Here is a 24,789-nt window from a genome sequence, read left to right on the forward strand (position 1 = left end):
AGTTAAAGTCACAGAGATCTGACTTGTTCTTCCTTCTGATGTTTGGTATAAACACTACCTGAAGATCTTCAGCTGCATCTCCATGAGTTTATACACTGTACTGCTGCCATGTGATGACTATAACAATAAAGAAAAAATCTAGCAGAAGAGTAATAAGGCCTGTCTTTTTAAATACATATAGCTGAGTGCAAAAGTTTGTACACCCTTTGAGAAAAAGTACGACGCAAAGAAATGTACGGTGGCTGAGAAATGCAAAACAAAATAAAGGAGAATTCAGACAAAGCTGAAAAGGTTATATATTGTGAATGGAATTCTTCCCTCTGATTGGACAAGACATCGGTCACTCAGGATATACTGGAAGTAGGAAATTGTGTATCTAACTTTATTTCTTGTACACATGCTACTGCTGGACTTCCTGTAAATCCTGAGTGACCAATGTCTCGTCCGATCAGAGGGAAGAATTCCAACTATACCTACCTTTCCTGGTTTGTCTGAATCGTTCATGTGTTTTCGGATTTGTTATTTTGTTTTGCAGTTCTCGGCCTCCGTAGAAACCAGATTTTATTGCAACAGGGCTTGTTTTGTTGCGTGTTTGGTTTCGCAGCTCCGTAATTATTACAAGGAACAAAATTGTTTAAATTAGATACTGGAACAAAAATCAGTGCAAAAGTTTCTCTCATTCTTTCTGATGGTGACATAAATATTCTGTATTTACTCAAAATGTTTATGGCAGTTTGTGAGAAAAGCAATCTATTGTGATATTTTTGTCCAATCCCTCACCCCTAGTCAAAGGCAAACTTTTATACCAGAAAAGGTTTTGTCTTTATCTGCCCCACTGCAGTGTCTCATTTCACATTTCTTTCCACAACAGAGCATGAGACGTGCACTACTTTGTTTCCCCCCCCTCTCTCTCCATAACAACAAAACTTTGTTGCCATGCCTCAAGTGGTCCATTTTTCCACAGCTGCCTTATCTCTCCAGCCCGGGCTCTCGGCTGCCAGGAGTGGGCGTTCCCGGTGGGGGAAAGTGGGTCGCCATGCCATCTGATCCGTGTCAACACATGCCCAGCTGACCCTCATTCCAAAACAGATCAGCAGCGCTCAGCAGCAATGACCGACTTTCTGGAGGAGCGGCCATTCGGCTCGCGCTACACCAACGTCTACCTGTCCATCTTTGCCCTGTTCTGCTTCAAGCTCTTCGTCAAGATCAGCCTGAACATCCTTACACATTTCTACGTGGTCAAAGGGAACCGGAAGGAGGCGGCTCGCATCGCCGCAGAGTTCTATGATTTCGGCCAAGGGCACAGTAAGTGATCTGAGTATGTCTGAGACACGTGCAGGGGGGTTTGGGAGAACTGAGGAGACGATGTTGTGCCTTTCTACAAGCCTTCATACTCTTCATGCAGGTGTGTGTGTGTGTGTGTGTGTGTGTTGTTAGTGAGCTGTTTACAAATCTGTTATGACTTTAGCATTGTCTAAGAAAGCCTGGTTTTTCATCAGGTCATGTGGGTCACGTGAATGATGATATAATATCCCTGCCTGCAGTGACTGGTCATTTTAACAGTTAACAGAACTGGATGGAAATAAAAGTACAAAGCAAAGGTGTGTCACATTTTCTGCTGCAGGTTCCAGGATCTGAGTGAAAGCCCACAGATTTCCCTCTTACAGCTCTTGAAATAAGGTTTGGGAAGGATTTTGGTCCAGTTAAAGAGAAAAAAAGTAAACACTTTCTTGACGATCAACATGGTATCATTCTCGGATTTCAGTGCGCTTCATACATCTGTAGATACGACTCATTAAAATGACTGGCATGCAACAAGTAGAGTTTTAAAATGTATGACTCCTGTGTTATGAAGATTTAACTAATAATGTAGAGATGCTACTGTAGATTCTCAGAAATGGAGCCTAGTATTGAAATGGTGCTCGATAACCATTTAAGGCCACACAAGACCCCCCCCACCACCACCACACACACACACACACACACACAGCCAGAAAATAAAATAACAACAGAATTTAAAAAAAAAAAAAATAATTCATTAAAAAAGTAAACTAAAATACTAAAAATATTTATATTTTGTATTTTAAAATTTTGTTGACCTAACAAGTAAAAAGGTCAAAATAAAAAAGTATAATTTTTTGCCTTAAGTCTCATTCCCTTCTTTCCCTACATTAAATTTAATCTATTCCCCTGTATATACACTCCTACCAGAGCACACTCGCGTGTCAAAGGTAGGTGTAGGCATCTTATTTTCCTGCTAACTTACTATACACGGTGTTTATATGGCTATTCAAACACAGCTAAGAAAACTGTGTGCTTTTACATACACTCTACAATGCTATCACGTCTACACAGATGACCTTGATTAATTAGAGATGCTCATTGCTATGAAGTGACCAGAAATAGTGTATTAGCTACAACTTCTTTGTGTAGGACCTCCAGCAGAACAATGACCTTCAGTAAAAGAATCTGAAATCAGCCATATTGCTGACCACCCATAACATTGGTCTCACGTGACTCAACACATCACTGTGGAACAATTTCCCTTTTTAACGTGACGCATCCTTTCGAAAGAGGCCGAGTTAATTCTGTGCTGAAGATTAAAGCTGAGCCATAAATAGCGCAGGCTGCCGTACACACACTACAGGTCAATGGGAAAGTAAACACAGCCTTTAAATAGTCAACATGTTTATCGCTCTTATAAATGACCTCACACCATTGCTGACATTAGCAACCCATTGCGCATAGGAATATGTGACGATTAAATGTCAAATCTTTGAGTTTAATTGCTTCCTGTGTGGCTGGATGTTGTCAGAAAGCAAGATATTTTAAGTGTGCGAGATTAGTTAGCTATATGCTGTTGTTCCATTGAGGCTGTGTGTTCACAGTGTCGACAAAGAACTACTACATTTTGTGCCATTCGGTACTTCAGACGTTTTCTGATAGCCGTAATACAAAACTGACATTTCTCAATTTAGCCCAGTTCATAAAACCTACCTTTACATGAGACTTTTAGAAATGTACCAAATAATCTGAGATAAAAGTTGATATTCCTGATGTTTCTTGAGCCTATACATGTCTACATGCTAGCTAGTTTAGGCTTGTGTACCTATTTTTCCCAGTTGCCTAGCAACAGAGCGTCATCAGTCTGTCAGATAGATAGCTAGCGCTAAAGGTAACCAGCATGTTTTCATTTCTTTAGTTTATTTCTTTCATAAAAGTTTACGTTGTGGTCCATGCTAACCTTATTTTGGTAAAAGGCTAGACATACAAAGTCTTTTAGTAATTTGCCAAATAATCTGAGATAAGTGTTAAAGATATTCCTGCTCTTTTTGTGTACGCAATAACATGGACATGCTAGCTACACTAATCATTTACCTCAAACATTAGCTAGCTTATTATATTTGTGACCATATTTTCCAAGTTTGCTAGCCTCAGAGTACTATATTTCCAAGTAGCCAGCAATGTGCATTTAAAGAAAAAATGAAGAAAATATAAAAGATTTATTTATTTGATAAATAAATATATATTCATCACTCAGGCATAACATTATGACCACCTGCCTAATATTGTGTTGCTCCCCCTTTTGCTGCCAAAACAGCCCTGACCCTTCGAGGCATGGACTCCACTCGATCCCTGAGGGTGTGCTGCTGGTATCTGTCACTAAGATGTTAGCAGCAGATCATTTAAGTCCTGTACTGCAAGTTGCAAGGTGGGGCCTCCATGGATCGAACTTGTTTGTCCAGCACATCCCACAGATGCTGGTTTGAATTGAGATCTGGGAAATTTGGAGGCGGAGTCAACACCTCAAACTTTTTGTTGTGGTCATCAAACCATTCCTGAACCATTTTTGCTTTGTGTGCATTATCCTGCTGAAAGAGGCCACAGCCATCAGGGAATACCGTTTCCATGGTCTACAACATTGCTTAAGTAGGCGGTACGTGTCAAAGTAACATCCACATGGATGGCAAGGTTTCCCAGCAGGACATTGACCAAAGCATGACACTGCCTTTGCCGGCTCGCCTTCTTCCCATAGTGCATCCTGATGCCATGTGTTCCTTAGGAAAGAGATGCACACACACCCGGCCATCCATGTGATGTCAAAGAAAACATGATTCATCAGACCAGGCCTTTTTCCATTACTCTGTGGTCCAGTTCTGATGTTCATGTGCCTATTTATGGAGCTTTCAACGGTGCACAGGGGTCTGTGGCTATGCAGAACCATACGCAACAAACTGTGATGCACCGTGTATTCTGACACCTTTCTATCAGAACCAGCATTAACTTCTTCAGCAATTTGAGCAACAGTAGCTTGTCTGTTGGATCGGATCACACGGGCCAGCCTTCACTCCCCACGTGCATCAGTGAGCCTTGACCGTCCATGACCCTGTCACCGGGTTCACCACTGTTCCTTCCTTGGACCACTTTTGATAGATACCGACCAAAGCAGACCGGGAACACTCCACAAGAGCTGCAGTTTTGGAGATGCTCTGATCCGGTGGTCTAACCATTCACATCATCATTGAGGACAAAATGTTGACTTGCTGCCTAATATATCCCGCCCACTAACAGGTGCCATGATGAGGAGATCATCAGTCTTATTCACTTCACCTGTCACTGCTCACAATGTTATGCCTGATCTGTGTATAATAGCTATATATAGTTATACATATATTAGCTATCCAGCAATCTACTAAACACTCTGAAAGTAAAGTTCATATTCCTGATGTCATCTTGTTTCATCCGTCAATGTTTATTTACACAGTGTGTGTAAAAGACTTTAAATCTACATGCTAGCTATTTTAATCACTTACCTCAGACATTAGCTTGTGCTCGTGTCCGTTTTTTCCCTGCTGCCTAGCAACAAGGCACCGTTAGAGTGTCCTCTAGCGAGCTCGAGATAAACTCTAACAAAAAGGATCAAAAATCTTTATATATATTTTTATCTTGATTATGACAAATTTCTCAAGACAATCCAAATAACAATGGGTAGACTGCGTACCAAATCATATATGTAAATGTAAATTATGTAATACAATAAAAATATTCAATAACAGAAATATAATTAAGGCCTAATGTCTATAAAAATTATAATTTATGCTTTGCTAAAATCAATCAATAAATAGATAGATAAATAAATAAAAAAAAAAAATAAATAGTACTATACGTAGAGAATAGTACATCTAAAAACCATATTTAAAATAAAAATTTCTGTACATTAAGTTGATATCATTAACGAAGCTAGCCTTTCCCCCCCTCGCGCGCCCCGCTATCAGACCCTGCGTGCGCGCTCCCGTTTCCCTTCGTGCTCGCGCTCGCTTAGGTTCTCCTTATAGCACAGAAACAAACATGCCTGAAGTTCCCGGCGCAGAGCACGAGCGCTCCGGAAATACAGCCAAGAAGAGAAAACAGGGCTATTTGGACGAATTGTCCGCTAGAAAGAAATCTCGCTGGGGGATTTTAACTAGTCAGGGTGAGTGCAGTGAGATTTTCCCTCACTGTTCCTTATACACAAATACACTGCGCATGAGATTGTGGTAATGAAAAGTGGACAGATGAGGAGCTCGTGCTCATGTTAAACTAGAGAAATATTTCATTACTGCTCAGTGAATGATCAGGTCATCATTAGGTTTGGTTTGTTTGGTTTGTGAGAAATACACTAGAAAGATGACCGTCTGTTATGCAATAACATCAACAACGTAAGCGTGGTGCACCTGCTATGGAAAGCCTACAGGCTCAAAAAAATTCTAAATATAAATCGGAGGTACTGTAACAGAAACAGTGGCTTGTTGTATATGTCACGTTTTTTGGTTTTTTTTTTCCAGTTAATATTTTATGAGAAAACAACTAGTTTGTTTTAAAGAATACTTTACTAGTTTTGTGTTTATCTAAATAAATCCTCCTTATACAATAGTTATTTCCGGTCCACTAATTTGGTTGGTTGAACAGCATTCCAAGAGTGCTTATATTTTCTAGAAAACACTGGAAAACATGAATTTTTCATTAATTTAACTTTTGACATAAAATATGAAAGCATAACAGATAAAGATGAAATATGGTAAAGAAGGCTAATTGCATTATAAGCACGTTCATTTTTATAGTAGAAATTAATGAGAGCCTGCTAGCTAACTATCCAGCATGCTAAAAAGTGGGTGTGGCTTCTTCTGATTCTGTTTCCGCTGTATACTGTAGGATTCCAAGCCTGATTTTGTTATACTGAGACAGTCATCAACCTAATTCTTTCAGTATCAGATGTTTTTGATTACAAAAATAGAGAGCTGTTATGGTGCTTGTCTAAAAATCACTAATAGGATGATAGGACAAGTTAGAAATCCTTTGCTTATGCTTAGCAATGGCAAAACATGGAAAACATGAAAAGAAACCATACTATCTCAAGCTCAATTTGATAAATGGGCATTTTATGTTGTCCTCTGTAACTAAGGCACAAAGAGCTCCAATCCATCTTCCTCACTATTTAAAATATGTTTTCTCCATACTGTGTTATTATCATGCTGATGTGGGGCATTTTTCATATTATTGAGAATATTTATGCAATAAATAAGAAGGAATATGAAAATTAATTAGCCCATACATAATATGCATTTCTTCAGCATTTAATGCATAAAACTGTCTAAAAATTCATTAATCAAAAATTGTAGGTAACACATTTCAACTGATTCACATTAAGATGACAAAAACAGAACATGGAGCACTTTTTTATTTTTGCTTTTAAATATGACATTTTATGAATATTATGAAATGATTTCAGCAGGCAATTTCATATTGATATGCCTGTAGTTGATAGTCCATAGTTTGTCCCTTTTGGCCTTCCATACAGTTACACAGCGCCCTCTGCTGATTTATTTAGATTTTGATAGTGACTAGATATTTTTTATTTTGTTTGAAACTTTTGATGCTTGCTCTTAGTATATTTATTAAAAAATGAATTAGATTATTTAGAAATTTAGAATATTTTAGAATTATTTAGAAATGACTTCTTGGCTGTTGGTGGCATAAAAATTGAAAAAAGTAGAATAAAAAATAGAATTTATCTATACAGGTCAGAAAGGGAAAAAATATATAGAAATTATATCTTTGGTTTAATTTGGTTAATGTTAATATACATGTTACATACATGTTAATAATATTTTTTGTTTATAAAATACTTAAAATGTTAGTGTAGCAGAGACTAATTATAGATTTGAACTGTGTTTGAGTGATTTTCCATTAAAACATAATATAATTGAATATACTAGCACTTAAAACACACTTAGCGAAGACTAAGTGCATTTTCTGGACAAAAGCTTGATGTTTTGATTTATAAAATGCACAAATATTAGTGTTTGACCGTGACCTCTGAAGTGCTGTTAAGCGTTTAGCTCTTAGCATGTGTTTACTTCACTTATTCCACTAATTAGTGCACTTAATCTGAATTGCACTAGCTTATTTGCTGTATAAAATAAAATAAAATAAAATAAAACAGAGGCTTGGGGAAGGGCTTGGGAAATCTGTGCTATGTTTAGTTCAGGACATTTGAACCCGTCTCGCAAAGTCGCACTGCCAAACACATACAAAATGAAGAGTGCTTCAGTATGAAGGAGAAAAACAGGATGAGAGCACTCCATTAATCAGTCCTACAGTCATTCGACATTTCATAATTACAGCAGGAGAAAATGTCTAGATCTAAGAGTCTGTCTGTGATTTTCAATCTTAATCGTTATGTTTTATAACCTTCATTAAGCAGTAAAGATCACACCCTGTGAGTTTCTGCTGACAGGAGCTCGGGTTTCTATCTGCAGTAAACTCTGGGTTTAAACACTCTCCTGAATATTAATGAGTTTCCACTGAGGCACACAGAAAGCACTCCTAAGTAAAGAGAAAATGTCCCAGAATTCCTCAGTGCTGCAGTCAAAACCAGTAAGAGAACTACACTGGACTTCTGTTACCGGGAAAACTGGGCTTTTGTTACTGGTGGAAACCTCACAATGAGCTTTAATTATTAAGTAATTAATACGTTATGGTAATAAGTTGCTTATGTACTTGCTTGCTGGCTTACTTACTTAATTTATGTATTTATTCAGACCAGGTTTAAGAGGTCACTGAGGCTGGATTTGTTTTTTGTTTGTTTTTTTTGTTTTGTTTTTTGGTTTGGTTCATTTACCACGCTCCTGATTAGAGCAAAGAGGATACTAGTGCTTATAAACTTATAAAGTGCTTAGTTGCAAAGTCATAAATTATAGATATACATTCGTTTTAAGTGCAAAAAATTGTCTATAATCCATAACATTGATGCATTTTTTAAATTGATTTTAATTAATGTATTATTATTATTATTATTATTATTATTATTAATGTAGATACTTAGTAATTTTTTTCCAACTATTTCACTCCATTATTTATTTATTTATTCATTCATTCATTCACACTAGGTGCATTTACTCTAGGTAAAAAAAATTCACAAAATCAATACATTTTTAAGACTTCACAATACTTTTCTCTCCTCTGTAGTATTATTAAAAAAATTATAATTTTCCTAATCATTTTGAAAGGAAAGCCAACAACAGTTCCTGTTGTTTAAAAAAAAATAATTAAAAATTAAATTAAAAAAAAAAAAACATTTACAAAAAAAGTCCCAAAGTTTGCACGCTTTTTAGTCAGATTATTCATTTTCTAGTAAACATTTTAGGAAAAGTTAAACATAAAGTAATTTTACCCCCAGAAATTAATGGAAAACTGATAATAAAGCCACCATCCTTGTGATGTAATTTTCTACAATAACGTAACAATAGAGGCATTTCCGATTTCTTTATCACGATACACCATCATATTGATGACGTAAAGATGACAGGCGTGCTTTCGTTCGCAGGCTGTCATGCCGTACTCATATCAGTGGCTAGACGTGCCGTGGGGAGACGGAGACATGGGTACGTACAGTGCAGAAAGCTTTTCTTATATATAGAGAGGTGTGAAATGAGGGTTGTGTAAGGTTTGGCATTTGCATGTGGACTGCAGTACCAGGTGGAGATGGTACTATATATAGCTGCTGTCAGAGGAGAAATCCATAGGCAATTATTACACACTGATTTGACTTCCTGAAAAGGGTAAAAGGCAAGTTTACAGAATAGAAGTACAGATCGGCGAATTAGCTTAAGCATTAGGCATTTAACCAGTGAATTTATGGAAAGTTTCTTGGAAGAGTCATAGCTATTAAATCAGTTCCATTATGAATGAAAGAACAGACTTGCCTGATTGGACCGAATTAGATTTTTAAGGAAGTGATGATGTTTTGGAAAAAAAAGCATTTCTCTTCTCAAAGGATTTAGAGCAAACGTTTTAGGATGTGGCATTTTTGCTATATGGACGTAACCCTGTTAGGAAAATTGCTGTGTAAGTGGTTTTATATACATTTTATGATATTCATACTGAACATTTCATGTGGATTATTTTATACAAAGCATTTAAATGGCTACTGTGTTTTCAGTTTTGTTATTTTGATTTCAGATTTGTTATTTTGGTTTTGTATTTATTATTTTTGTTTTCAGATTTGTTATTGTATTTATGGATTTTTTTATGATTTCGAATTTCGGATTTATTATTGTGTTTGTGGATTTTTTTTATATATATATATATATATATATATATTTTTTTTTTTTTTTTTTTTTTTTTTCAGATTTGTTATTTTGTTTTTGGAATTTTTTTGTTTTGGGATTTGTTATTGTGTTTGTGTTTTTTATTTTTTATTTTGTTTTGGGATTTATTTTATTGTTATTGTGTTTGTGGATTTTTTGGTATTTTGTTTTGTATTTATTTTGTTTTGAGGTTTTTTTTTTTTTTTTTTTGGATTTGTTATTTTGTTTTGCACTTCTTGGCCACTGTAGAAATCTCTAGCAAGCTCCAGATTCTCAGAAGCTCATGAAGCTCCTATAAGCTGAGTCTGCTGAATGTAGTGTCTGATTTTTAATAGTGCTTTTGTGTGTGTGTGTGTGTGTGTGTTATAGGCTCATGGGCGGACCGATCTCCTCTCCATGAAGCTGCAAGCCAGGGACGCCTTCTGGCCTTGAAGACCCTGCTCTCACAGGTGTGTATACACACACACACACACACACCCTCACATAAAATTTTAATTTGATATGCGTCTTCCTCCCATCAGGGTTACAATGCAAATCTGGTCACCATCGATCATGTGACTCCACTGCACGAGGCGTGTCTGGGTGATCATGTGGCATGTGCCAGAGCTCTCATAGAGGCCGGAGCTAACGTAAGTTCTTACACAACCAAAGAAAATCCTTTTTTATGATTGTCTGGCTGTTATTTTAACAGCTAGAAGTAGATTCAGTCAAAAATTATATTACTATTACCTTGGCATACAATTTTAATTGGTTCTGAAGGCGAAAATTTGTATTGAGAAATGAATTTTTCCATCAGAAATATTGTAAATGCAGATGATCCATTACTCCCATATTCCCAAAAATATGACCAATGTTACCAACACGAAGGGTATGTAAACTATGGCTGCTTTGTAGTGTTTCATAAGTATTTCTTTTTTTTCTCTAGCCTACTAGGTGTGATATATTCATAGAAAAGTTTTTTCTCCACACAAATGTTTCTATCTTCAGAGTAAATGTTGATATCAAACCCATTCCTGCTCTCTGAGATGCTCCAAGTGCTTGTTCATTTAAAAAGCAGCTCAAATTTGATCTTCAACAAGTAAACTTCACCAACAAGGGGGAAAAACACATGTCTAAAACACACTGAAAGCCAACAGACTCATTATAGATCAGACTCAATCATTCATTTCTTTACACTGATTGAAGACGTCCCATAAATCCCGTAATTTTCATTGTGGCTTGTGAAGCTTAGTGGTTGGGTTTGTTGTTTGGGGGTTAATTCCTGGCCTGTGTGCGTAGAGATTCCTCGGGTTTCCTCTGGATTCTCTGCTGTCCTCCTCCGGTCCAGAAACATTCGTTGTAGGCTGATTGACGTCTCTAAATTGAATCAGTGTTAGATCGTGCCCTGTGATGGACTGGCACCCTGTCCAGGGTGTCCTCCATCTTGTGCCACGAGTCCCCCGGGACAGACCTCACGTTCCTTGCGACTCTGTGTAGGACAAGCGCTTCAGAAAATGGAGGGATGGATTGGTGAAGCTTTAAGAGAGAAAAGAAGAACTCACCAGTTAATAGCTGCTGTAACATAAGTAAGTTTTGTAGACATTCAACATTATGATGTGTCAAAAATTGCAATTTCTGTGATGTAAAAGGAATAAAACACTCTGGGAGTTAAAAAAAAAAAAACGAGGAAAGACTGAACTGGGTGGAGTCTTTATTTTATTTTATTTTTAATTTCCATGCAGCATCGGGGGTGACCTCTCATATCTAATTCGTTGTGTGGTAAAAGGTGTGTGATGATGTTGTGTTGTGTGTGTGTGTGTGTGTTAGGTGAACGCTACCACCATCGATGGAGTGACCCCTCTGTTTAACGCCTGTACTGCGGGCAGTGCCACGTGTACAGAGGTTCTGCTGGAGCATGGCGCTAACCCACAGCCTGAGCCGTGCCAACCCTCGCCGATCCACGAGGCAAGCAGCAAAGGTGATGGCTGCATGCGGTTTCAGATAGACTTTAACAAAAATATACCCCAAACAGTACAACACTAAAGTCATCTTCTTGTTCAGGAAGGACGGCGTGTGTGGAGACTCTGATATCGTGGGGGGCAGATGTGGATTACGATATTCCTCACTTAGGAACACCACTTTACATTGCCTGCGCCTCCCGAGAGCTACAGTGCACACGGAAACTCCTAGATGGAGGTATGGGCAAGAAAACTTAACTAACTAACTAACTAACTAACTAACTCACTAACTAGCAACAATCTGAGTTTAGTTTTAGTTTTATTTTCTAGTTATAGTTTATGAACATGTTTGTTGGCTTTCGTCTCAGAAAACTACAACAGTTTTAGTCACTTATCTATAAATGGAATATTTTTAAAACACTGCTTCAACACCACTTTAACATTTTAACACTTTAATATTCCAATATTAAGATATAAATATATTAATTCAGATATAATTTTGATATTTATATTTCCTTAAAATGTTTCCAGGGTGCAGTTTGCCTATATAATCCTGAGGAAATCGGTATAAAGGTGGAAAAGAAATTCCAGAAGGATTAATGAAAAAATAACGGATTAACGGAAATAAATAAATAAATAAATAAGTAAACACCAAAATCAGTGTTTAAAAAAATTGGAAGAAGTTGGAAAAAGTAGAAAAGTTTTCCAACTAATAGTAGAAAAAAAATTTGAAAAAAAAATGGAAATGTTATTTGGAATTTACAATAGAAATTGTCAAATTAATTGACATTTTTAAACCAAGCTGGAAAAAGACAAGTTTTAGAAAGTAAAAAAAATCATAAAAAGTTTTAGTGGTGGTGTGATGAAGTGACGTCTAAAGAAAATTCTTTTATGTTTTTTTCCTTTTTTTTATTTTATTCTTTTATTCTATAAAAATAAGAAGTCATATTTTTTATCCATTTGTATTTACAATGTTGTGGAACATCCCTGAAACGTTAGCTCCTGTTTACACTCACGTTAGGAGTTATAACTTCATCATCAACATCTTTTTTTGTATGTAATAAATGAGATGTGACTATAAAAGCCGATGACGGATAGAACGTGCGTTAGAGAATTAAAAAACACTGCTGTATGAATGTCAGTAACACTGTAACGTCGTTAATAGATCCAATCGAAATAATTCCGATCGACTCGGCAGGTGCTAACGTACAGAAGGGGCGGTTCCTGGACACACCGCTTCACGCCGCCGCGCAGAAAGACTGCCCTGAGATCGTCAAAGTGCTGCTGGAGTTCGGCGCCAACATCAACGCTCGAAACCTGGAGCTGCAGAGAGCGGTGGAGACAGCGCCCCCTAGCAGCCTGGCAGAATGCTTGTTACTGCATTACGAAGGTAAATGCTTCGTTCTTCTCTTCAGCAGATTCCTTTATTTAGTATTTAGAATAATTTAAAAGAATAATAGAAATAGCGCTATGATAACTCTACAATGTTTTAGTTTTAAAGGCAAGAATAAAATATTTACAATTTCCTGTCTTATTCCAAACGTTCGGTTCGGTTACCCTCTTTTGTTTTGTACTGGAGCTACAAAGCTAATGTAGCTAACGTAATATAAGCGTATAGCTACCAGTTTAGCCTTCAGTCAGCGTTCAGCATCTCGGGTACATTAGATGATATGGTTTCGTGATGTCACTGAGATAAAAACATAGTGATGTCACTTCCTTCTTCTGTTTAACATCAGCGTTAGGGGGCATGGCCTAAAGCGTGATAGAGATGTGAATGCTGCTCCCTTGATGTGATTTAGATATTCAAATTGTGTGATGCTAAAGTGGTGGCTATAATATTTGTGTGTGTGTGTGTGTGTGTGTGTGTGTAGTTACTCCACGCTCTCTGAGTGAGCTGTGCAGGTTGTGTATCAGAGAATATCTTGGACGCACGAGGCTTCATCTCATCCCTCAGCTGAAACTGCCACCTCTGCTCCACAGATTCCTGCAGCACAGATAGACACCTGTCTCTCTCTCTCTCTCTCTCCATTTTGTCAGGTTCTGTCTTTCTCTTTCTGTCTAGCTATATTAATCTGTCTCTCTCTCTGTATGTGTCTGTCTCTAAATGTCCCTCTCTCCACCTGTCTCTGCCTCTTCCTCTCTGTCTTTCTCTCTTTCTGAGCCCCTGTGCCTTTCTACACCTGTCTCTCTCCACTTGTCTTTGTCTCCACCTGTCTTTTACTCGACCTCTCTTCTGTCTGTCTCCACCTGTGCGTTTCTCCAGTGATCTCTCTCTTTACCTGTCTCTTTCCCTTCCTTTCTCTCTTCACCTTTCTTTTTCTCTGTCTCTACCTGATGCTCAATCCACCTGTCTCACCACCCTGTTCCTGTCTATGTGTATCTGTCTTTCTCTGCTGGCCTCTGTCTCCACCTTTCTTTTTCTCTACCTCTGTTGTCTGTCCGTTTCTCTGTCAGTCTCTCGCTACACCTGTCTCTTTCCTCACATTTCGCTCTTTGTCTCTATACCCTAACGCTAGCAGGACACTCCATCCACTCGTCTCACCAGCCTGTTCCTCTCTGTCCATGTGTCTGTCTCTCCTTCCTGAGACTGGGACACCTATCTCTCTACCAGTCTCTCTGTTTCTCACCATGTGTCTCTCTCTGTTTCTTACCACCTGTCTCTCTCTCTACCTGTCTCTGTTTCTCACCATGTGTCTCTCTCTGTTTCTTACCACCTGTCTCTCTCTCTACCTTTCTCTGTTTCTCACTGCCTGTCTCACCAGCCTGTTCCTGTTTCTGTCTGTCTCTCATTTAACCTGCATCCTTTTCCACCTCTCTTTCTCTCTCTCTCTCTCTCTCTCTCTCTCTCTCGTTTTATTTGATATCTCATCTCACCTCTATTTGTGTATCAGATTGTCATTTATTTTGTCTCTCAAGTGCATTTATTATCTTCTTTATAACACAAAAGGATGAAGTGCTTGCTCTCGATTTAAATATGATGTCTGTAAAAACAACTAACTTTCTTTATTCTTTTAAAATCCACAATGCTTCTCATCACTCTGTGTTCATTAGGACGTTTTCTCACACCACATTCACACAAAATTTGTCATTTAAGTGACACAGATTTGTCTTCCTAGCATTTTCTTTTCTATTCTAGCTTTTACACTTTAGTTCTCCCTTCAAAATCATTTGCTACGTGGTGACATCAGGGACTCGTTTTCCTCCTGATTCCACGTTTCTTTGAAATCTGTGACCTAAAGCCGTACCTGAGAAGTCAGAATGAAAAATAACCCACAGCGTTATCTGTCCTTCTGTTCTGGCCGTTAATTAAATGTGAATGTCAGCGGTGGAAACGCCGAACTCTCAGTCTCACATCTCACACTGTTTGATCTGGTGGTGTGTGTTCAACGTGCAAAGTGTGTATCATAATCACAGCTGTACTGTGTTTTACTGAAATGTCAGCATGTCAACAAATATACCGGAATAAAAGAAATAAAACATTTAATGATGTCTTCACTATTTTATTTAATGTTACTGTTTTATGTTTAGCAGTGCCATGACTGGAGTGTGTATTTTCTTGTGGTGTTAAAAAGAAGAGAAGACCACTTTGACCTAATGTTAGGTATTAATTTGATCCATTTCCAGCTACATTTTAATGCTGTGTGACCTCCATGAATCAGCTTATTTCCTGTTTTCGCTTGTGTTATAGAAGATCGAAATAGTCATCATCTCACTAGCTTTCTGAGAAACCATAGAGCCTCCTGAGGATGTCAGAAAACTGATACACTGGAGACTCCTTCCATAACTGTTAAATATTTACTAAAATAAACAAGTCTGGCCATTTTCTGTTGATTTCTCTCATCAACAAGATTTTTTCCATCTGCAGAACTGGAGGTTTTTTCTTTATCGCACCATTCTGAGTAAACTCTACAGACTATTGTGTGAAAAAATGCCATAAAATCATCAGTAACAGAAATACTCAAACCATCAACCCAGCTCATCTGCAAGCAAAAAGCATGCTTTGGTTAAATTCACTGAGATCGAACTTATTTGGCAGACGTCCTTATTCAGAGCAACTTACAATTTACCTCATTTTATGCAACTGAGGGTTAAGGGCCTTGCTCAGGGGGCCAGCAGTAGCAACTTGGTGGACCTGGGACTTGAGCTCACAACCTTCTGGTCAGTAGTCCAACACCCTATCCACTCGGCCAAAGCCAGGGCAAAAGGGGCTGCCTGGAGGGGGGAAAGAAAAAAAAAAAAGGGGGGGGGGGGGAGAGGAGGAGGTTTTTTTTTTTACTCTCCTACTAGTTTTTACTCAAAAAAAATTACTGAAAGGTCAACGCTCAGATTTTTTTCACCTTATTTTTCCCAAATCAAGAGACATACCAATAATATTCTGGGTTTTTTTCAACAAGAATATATCTACACTTAATATTAAATTCTTTGTACACTTTCATTAAACTAAAAGATTACCACACAGGACACTTATTTCTCCAAACAAACTTTATTCCAACAAGCATGCCCTTTAAACAATTAAAAACTTTACTTATTAACAGCACAAGTATTAATAACAATAATAACTATTATTACTATGTAATTATATTACTATTATTAAGAACAATAATTATTATTAAGAACAACAAAATTACAATTTTTAAAAAAAAATTACAAGTCATTACAAAATTACAAAAGTCAAAATTACAAGTCTTTTTTTTCTTTATTTTCTTTTTTTTTTACAAAATTACAAAAGTCTTTTTTTTTTTTTTTTTTTTACAAAATTACAAGTCTTTTTTTTTTTTTTTTTAAACAAAATTACAAAAGTCATTACAAAATAGACTATAGGCTTTCCACTGCTCAATGGTCTTCCCAGATGCTGGACAGTACCATTTTCCTTTCACCTGAGTGTGGCCAGTAAGTTTGTTTTTTGACTGACCACATATTTTGCATTTGTACTCATAGCCTTCTTTAGAATGCCGCTTCCTTGGTGGCTCCCCTCTTGCCACACGCTCTCGATCCTCTTGCTCTGCCTTTTGCAGTCTCCATGCACGTTGTCGATTCTGAGACTGCAGTACTGGAGCTGATGGCTGAGGACCTGGCAGAAAGGATGACCACCCCTGAGTCTGCGGTTCTGGAGCTGATGGCTGAGGACCTGGCAGAAAGTATGACCACCCCTGAGTCTGTGGTGTTGGAGCTGATGGGCGATGAGCAGGTGGAAAGGATGACCACCCCTGAGTCTGTGGTGTTGGAGCTGATGGGCGATGAGCAGGTGGAAAGGATGACCACCCCTGAGTCTGTGGTGTTGGAGCTGATGGGCGATGAGCAGGTGGAAAGGATGACCACCCCTGAGTCTGTGGTGTTGGAGCTGATGGGTGATGAGCAGGTGGAAAGGATGACCACCCCTGAGTCTGTGGTGTTGGAGCTGATGGGTGATGAGCAGGTGGAAAGGATGACCACCCCTGAGTCTGTGGTGTTGGAGCTGATGGGCGATGAGCAGGTGGAAAGGATGACCACCCCTGAGTCTGTGGTGTTGGAGCTGATGGCCGATGAGCAGGTGGAAAGGATGACCAACCCTGAGGCAGAGGTGCTGGCGCTGATGGATGATGACCCTGCTGATCTGAAAACCCAGGCCAGTTAAACCACTCAGGATCTTGCTGGACCCTAGGCCAGAAGGGTTCACCTGCTGCCTGAGTCTGTGACACTGCAGTCTCTGTTCTTGCATGCTTACGGCGGTGAATTACTGCCTCACCCTCAAGATTTTCAGGTTCCTGGATCTCAATGACAGCATGTCCATGTTGAACAGGTGTTGATGGGAGCCCTCTAGGTTTTGGCAGTAAATCTTTTGCCACACTGATCTGCTGGGGAAGGTCCACTCCTTGTAGCAAGGTGTCCCGGTCAGTTCTCTTCTGCCGATCAAGCAGCCTGAAAAAACAAATCCATTTTAGAATAAAAAATTGCAAAGCTTTTATCATTGAACTGAGTGTAGAGAACAGAAGCCCAACTCACCAAGAAGAAACTGTAGTGTTATTTATGGTTACTAAAACCAGGTTGGTCCGGTCCAGCAGCTCTTTGCAGTCTTCAAGCAGCTGCTTGATGTGACTGTATGTCATGACGATTGCCTGTGGAATAGGAAAGGTTTTTCCCTTGTTGTCTTTAGGCCTATTCCTTGCTTCCCTGTATTCCTTCAAAAGCTTGAGGGCAACACATTCAGAAATCCTGTTGGCATCAGGTCTCTGGGCAGCCTGGCCTTGAGTCATGAACAGTCTGTGGATAAACAGATGCATTGTTTGTGTAATGCATGATCAATATTCTATCACTACAATTGTTTCAATAACAGCATCACCAAAATATACAGAATATTATTTCAGAAAATGCAAATCACATACGACTATTTTTTATTTTTGTTTACACGAACATGCGTCTGCCAGTTTTCAAATAAGAAAGGTAATTGCTATTGTGACATGATAATTTACACAATTCCTTTGAGAACTGTCAGAAATATACTTCCACAGTCTGTATGTAAATTACAAAATGTGTGCATCCACTAAAGGTCAACTCACCTCTCAGCTGCTTGCTGACCAGGGGCTGAGCCACTACGCTTCCGTGAAGCTCTCCATGGACCTGGCAAGGTCTTTTTCTTGGATTTAAGTGAATATCTGGAGGGGATTTGGTCCATGGCATGCAGACAGGAATACAGTCGCAAGATCTCTGCTATCTCGTTGGTTGATAAAGCAGTAATGGTGCGGTTGAGGCTGACAAGGTACCCTGCCAAGTCATCCACTGCCTCCCATCCAAGAACACCCCTTGAATCACAACGACTATCCTGTTAAAAAAAAATCCTTAATTTCGGTAAAAAAACTGATAAATTATTCTTCACAATTTACAGATTATCAAACTTTAGCCATTTTACCGGAGCCAATGCGTCGGGCACACCAGAGTAAATATCCTCAGTGTCACTGTCAGTAAGATGAGGGCCACTGCTTCCAAGACTGGTTTCCTAAATTAGGCATTGTTAGTCAGGAATAAACTACAAAAACTCTAAACAAAATATTACCTGTAGATTCATGCGACAATTCAACTTAAAGAGCAACTGTAAATTAACTTTCCCTAAAAAAAGTCACATTACCTGGTATGAGGAGTCAGCAAGTATGTCAAGGCTGCTGGAGGTGTGTGAAGTGTCTACACTGATATCAGTCACATCACAGACTGTGACATCCAGGCACTCATCCTCCTGAACTTCAGCCTGCACCTCTGGCAGAGTAATGCCTATTTCAGCATGCTGCAGAGGAGCCAGCAGATCCCCTCTGTTGGACTGTGCCAGCAAGTACTCCACAGCAATATGCTCACCTATCATAAAAAACATTAAATATTTTTTGAATTAAGAGAAGTAGATCAGACTATGTAACATTTTTAGCAAACAATCTATTGTTAATTATTTGCCATTAATTTAAATCGCTCATGAAAGTTGCACTGAGTAAGAAAAATAAAATCACATAGGCAGAAGAAAGCAAACTAAACTGAATAAATTTACAACCTCACATTCAATGATATCACGTTAGATTTGGTCAAACTGCCAACTTGGATTGTAATCCATCTGCTAATATTTAAATAACACATTTTGTTTATCAAGTGATATATTTTGAATATATCTTGACACGCTATATCTTGACACTGTGCTAATTTTGTGATGTGTTTTGTCTATGACCTTATCTGATGACCACTATATCCTTTGTTTAAGTCTTTGAATTCTTTCTTCAAAGATTGAATAAAGAATGTGTCGTGCACAGACACTCTGTCATTAGTCTACCTGTAGTGAACTTTGCCACCACCTTCGTTAACACCTTTGATGTCCATCGTTAATGCCTTTTGTTACCCATGGACAACGCCTTTTGTCATTAGCCCATCTGTAGTGACCTCTGTTGACACCTTTGACGTCCATCGTTAAATGCCTTTTGTTACCCATACGGAATGCCTTTTATCACACATACCATAGATAATGACAAATCCAAGTGTCTGACTCCCTGTCTGTCTCAATAAACTCTGAAAAAGCATTGCTACCTAAACCCTGACTATGTTTGTCTATCATCAAGTAGTTAGATGAATCTTACCGGTGGGTTTCCCAGGGGGTGTGAATTCTGGCAGGAGGGCACATCCGAGTACTCTGCTGCTGAAGGCATTCATTTGAGACATCAGACGTACATCATAGATTTTACTCTGTGATGTACCACTCATGTCGACAGCTTGATATGCTCGGTTCACATTCCATCTAGATACACCCTCAAGCATGTACATCTGTGTGCAGAGCATTGCATCGCCACCCTATAAAGACAAAATGATCATAAAAATACTAATTGCATTTAGTAAATAATGAATCACATGTTCATCCTTAGGAAATCTTCCAGTGATAAACGAATAAGACATTGAGTTTCTTAAGATGAAGAATTCAACAGCAACCATGTAAATATAACAAATGATTTATGTGAAAGATCTATTTAAACAAATATGATATTTTCACATAATTTCAGTTTACCTGGAATAAAATTACACTGGTGGTGATGGAAGCTCTCCAGAGAAGAGGACCCTCTGCCACACCTCAGAACATCCAAGACCTTGTCGCCCTTTAACCCAGTGCCCAGTTTTGTATAAAGCTGTACACCAGGTGGATCTTGGATGCATGGCAAGTGCCTTTGTTGTACCTCCCACACGTGTCATGCTCTCTGGATTTATGAGACGCAAACCTGTGGTGTCTGTCAGTTCCCACATTGAGTCCAGCAATCCTTGTATCATTGACCGTGTTTCTTCAACCCCACGAGTCCTCCTCCTGCAGTGTTTGGCCAGCTCACTGGAGGTCATGCTTGACAGAACTTGGGCTTCAGATGGAATATGGCTGCCATGTTTTCCTGAACTATTGTGCCACATTGGTCACAACTCTCTTCGACATGGTAGTCTATGAGATGTCCAGAGAAATGCTCCAAAACAATGTCTTTTTTGCATAAACTACAGGTGATCATCTTATGCTCACTTGCTTGAGTAGTGGTCTGAGTGGCTGGACAAACTGTGGTGCTGGACGAACCGTTGTGCTGGTCAGAGGTGCTGGGCGAACCGTTGTGTTGGTCAGAGGTGCTGGGCGAACTGATGGTGCTGGACGAACAATTGTGCTGGTCAGAGGTGCTGGGCGAACTGATGGTGCTGGACGAACTGTTGTGCTGGTCAGAGGTGCTGGACGAAGCATTGTGCTGGTCAGAGGTGCTGGGCGAACTGATGGTGCTGGACGAACTGTTGTGCTGGTCAGAGGTGCTGGACGAAGCATTGTGCTGGTCAGAGGTGCTGGGTGAACTGATGGTGCTGGACGAACTGTTGTGCTGGTCAGAGGTGCTGGACGAAGCATTGTGCTGGTCAGAGGTGCTGGGTGAACTGATGGTGCTGGACGAAGCGTTGTGCTGGTCAGAGGTGCTGGGCGAACTGATGGTGCTGGACGAACTGTTGTGCTGGTCAGAGGTGCTGGGTGAACTGATGGTGCTGGACGAAGCGTTGTGCTGGTCAGAGGTGCTGGGCGAACTGATGGTGCTGGACGAACTGTTGTGCTGGTCAGAGGTGCTGGACGAACCGTTGTGCTGGTCAGAGGTGCTGGCTGCGTTGCTGAGCTGGTCTGAGGGGCTGTTTGTATTGGCTGACTCCCTGTCTGCTGAGTTGACTGAAAAAAAAAAGAAAAAAAAAAGCATTAGTGTTTTCCACAGATCATAAAGTATGCCAGTGAATTTTTAAACAAAACAATGTATTTTTTAATTGACAATAAATTCTGCTATGAAGAATAAAACATGGAAGAAATTTTAAAAAATTAGTAATGGCAGTGGAAGTTTATCATAACCTACCTTGTGATAACCGCATTTGCAAATGATACTTTGCCCAAAGATGTTGTGACTATGAGTCTTGTTGTGTAATGGACAGTTATTGATGGAATGCAATACATCCTTCCACTTCTTTGACCCCGGCTTCTTGCCTGTTGTGAAGTGGTACTTCCCTTGGGCATACTTGCACATGATGTCATGCCAAAAAGCGTGTGGTTTACCCGTCTTAGTTATATCTACAAATATGAAATAACAGGGTACAAAGGTCAGGAAACATGTACACAGAGAATGTGTTTATCAAATAAACAATCGTACACAGTAGGACATATTGTGAAATGAAAATATAGTGAAAAAAATCAGATATTGAAATGAAAATATAGTGAAAAAAAAACAGATATTGAAATGAAAATATGGTGAAAAAAAACAGATATTGAAATGAAAATATAGTGGAAAAAAAATAGTTATTAGGCTGATGGTATCCTAAGTCTGTGACCTACTGAACCAGTGTTAATGTATTCATCAATAGAGACTTCAGAGCACTTTTGTTGCTCTGGATAATAGTGTGTGCCAAATGCCAGACATCTGAATGTAAATGCTTTTTTTTCTATTACAACCGAGAGTTCGCGCCAAATATAGAGAGGGACGTGTCTGGCCTTTATTCTAAACGCAAAAATTTGGCACGAACACGCGGTTATAATAGAAAAAAAAGTTATACATTTACATGTCTGGCAACGTAAAAAAAAGTGCTCCGAAGACTCTATTAATGAATACATTAACACTGGTATCCACAGACTTAGGATGGGATCCACAGACTTAGGATGGGATCCACAGACTTAGGATGGGATCCACAGACTTAGGATACCATCAGCCTAATAACTGATTTTTTTTCACTATACAGTATATAGTATAAGTAAAATCATGCCCAGCAAAAGCGGATCAATATAAATCGATATAAATGTTTGTCGCGATGAAACAGATAATAAAATAGTCTAACCAACGACTGAACAATAAAGTTAGCCAAATCAAAGATTGTACTCACCTGCACGGTGCCGACAGGTTGCCGAAAGGTCCGAAAGGAGAATAAATACGTGTAAATATGTCTGTCAGCGGTAAATATATATGTCAGGATCGCGAACTAAAGTCACCTCCTTCACGCAAGTTACGTGATATCGCTTCGGCCAATGAGAGATCATCCCCACCCCAACCTCCTGCTTCGGCCAATGAGAGGTTATCCCCGCCCCAACCCCCTGTTTCGGCCACTGAGCGTTTTGTCCCGTTAGGACTCATTAGGACTCGCCGTTCGGATTTGTTAGGACTTGTTAGGAATTGTTAGGATTTGTGTTAGGAATTGTTCGGATTTCCGTTAGGAATTGTTTGAAGTGTGTTAGGACTCGTTAGGACATGAAGCCAGGGCAAAAGGGGCTGCCTGGAGGGGGGAAAGAAAAAAAAAAAAGGGGGGGGGGGGGAGAGGAGGAGGTTTTTTTTTTACTCTCCTACTAGTTTTTACTCAAAAAAAATTACTGAAAGGTCAACGCTCAGATTTTTTTCACCTTATTTTTCCCAAATCAAGAGACATACCAATAATATTCTGGTTTTTTTTCAACAAGAATATATCTACACTTAATATTAAATTCTTTGTACACTTTCATTAAACTAAAAGATTACCACACAGGACACTTATTTCTCCAAACAAACTTTATTCCAACAAGCATGCCCTTTAAACAATTAAAAACTTTACTTATTAACAGCACAAGTATTAATAACAATAATAACTATTATTACTATGTAATTATATTACTATTATTAAGAACAATAATTATTATTAAGAACAACAAAATTACAATTTTTAAAAAAAAATTACAAGTCATTACAAAATTACAAAAGTCAAAATTACAAGTCTTTTTTTTCTTTATTTTCTTTTTTTTTTACAAAATTACAAAAGTCTTTTTTTTTTTTTTTTACAAAATTACAAGTCTTTTTTTTTTTTTTTTTAAACAAAATTACAAAAGTCATTACAAAATAGACTATAGGCTTTCCACTGCTCAATGGTCTTCCCAGATGCTGGACAGTACCATTTTCCTTTCACCTGAGTGTGGCCAGTAAGTTTGTTTTTTGACTGACCACATATTTTGCATTTGTACTCATAGCCTTCTTTAGAATGCCGCTTCCTTGGTGGCTCCCCTCTTGCCACACGCTCTCGATCCTCTTGCTCTGCCTTTTGCAGTCTCCATGCACGTTGTCGATTCTGAGACTGCAGTACTGGAGCTGATGGCTGAGGACCTGGCAGAAAGGATGACCACCCCTGAGTCTGCGGTTCTGGAGCTGATGGCTGAGGACCTGGCAGAAAGTATGACCACCCCTGAGTCTGTGGTGTTGGAGCTGATGGGCGATGAGCAGGTGGAAAGGATGACCACCCCTGAGTCTGTGGTGTTGGAGCTGATGGGCGATGAGCAGGTGGAAAGGATGACCACCCCTGAGTCTGTGGTGTTGGAGCTGATGGGTGATGAGCAGGTGGAAAGGATGACCACCCCTGAGTCTGTGGTGTTGGAGCTGATGGCCGATGAGCAGGTGGAAAGGATGACCACCCCTGAGTCTGTGGTGTTGGAGCTGATGGGCGATGAGCAGGTGGAAAGGATGACCACCCCTGAGTCTGTGGTGTTGGAGCTGATGGCCGATGAGCAGGTGGAAAGGATGACCAACCCTGAGGCAGAGGTGCTGTTGCTGATGGATGATGACCCTGCTGATCTGAAAACCCAGGCCAGTTAAACCACTCAGGATCTTGCTGGACCCTAGGCCAGAAGGGTTCACCTGCTGCCTGAGTCTGTGACACTGCAGTCTCTGTTCTTGCATGCTTACGGCGGCGAATTACTGCCTCACCCTCAAGATTTTCAGGTTCCTGGATCTCAATGACAGCATGTCCATGTTGAACAGGTGTTGATGGGAGCCCTCTAGGTTTTGGCAGTAAATCTTTTGCCACACTGATCTGCTGGGGAAGGTCCACTCCTTGTAGCAAGGTGTCCCGGTCAGTTCTCTTCTGCCGATCAAGCAGCCTGAAAAAACAAATCCATTTTAGAATAAAAAATTGCAAAGCTTTTATCATTGAACTGAGTGTAGAGAACAGAAGCCCAACTCACCAAGAAGAAACTGTAGTGTTATTTATGGTTACTAAAACCAGGTTGGTCCGGTCCAGCAGCTCTTTGCAGTCTTCAAGCAGCTGCTTGATGTGACTGTATGTCATGACGATTGCCTGTGGAATAGGAAAGGTTTTTCCCTTGTTGTCTTTAGGCCTATTCCTTGCTTCCCTGTATTCCTTCAAAAGCTTGAGGGCAACACATTCAGAAATCCTGTTGGCATCAGGTCTCTGGGCAGCCTGGCCTTGAGTCATGAACAGTCTGTGGA

At 39.3% G+C, this 24,789-nt stretch overlaps 1 protein-coding gene across 4 annotated transcripts; it reads left to right on the top strand.

The window, feature by feature from the left end:
- The first annotated feature begins 1,053 nt into the window (after nt 1-1,053).
- On the top strand, nt 1,054-15,044 carry asb5b (ankyrin repeat and SOCS box containing 5b). Of its 4 annotated transcripts, XM_058378022.1 has the most exons (8): nt 5,339-5,473; nt 8,867-8,924; nt 9,999-10,078; nt 10,151-10,258; nt 11,436-11,586; nt 11,670-11,804; nt 12,765-12,956; nt 13,438-15,044. In XM_058378022.1, the coding sequence occupies exons 2-8, from the start codon at nt 8,873-8,875 to the stop codon at nt 13,563-13,565; spliced, it is 846 nt and encodes a 281-aa protein (XP_058234005.1). In that variant the 5' UTR covers nt 5,339-5,473; nt 8,867-8,872; the 3' UTR covers nt 13,566-15,044. The 4 variants fall into 4 exon arrangements, with proteins under 4 accessions (XP_058233988.1, XP_058233996.1, XP_058234005.1 ...); XM_058378005.1 differs by lacking the exons at nt 5,339-5,473; nt 8,867-8,924 and adding an exon at nt 1,054-1,305; XM_058378013.1 differs by lacking the exon at nt 8,867-8,924 and having other exon boundaries at nt 5,315-5,473.
- Nucleotides 15,045-24,789: the final 9,745 nt, after the last annotated feature.

The sequence above is a fragment of the Hemibagrus wyckioides genome, linkage group LG03 (assembly GCF_019097595.1).
Source record: "Hemibagrus wyckioides isolate EC202008001 linkage group LG03, SWU_Hwy_1.0, whole genome shotgun sequence".
In the NCBI taxonomy this organism is placed as follows: Eukaryota; Metazoa; Chordata; class Actinopteri; order Siluriformes; family Bagridae; genus Hemibagrus; species Hemibagrus wyckioides.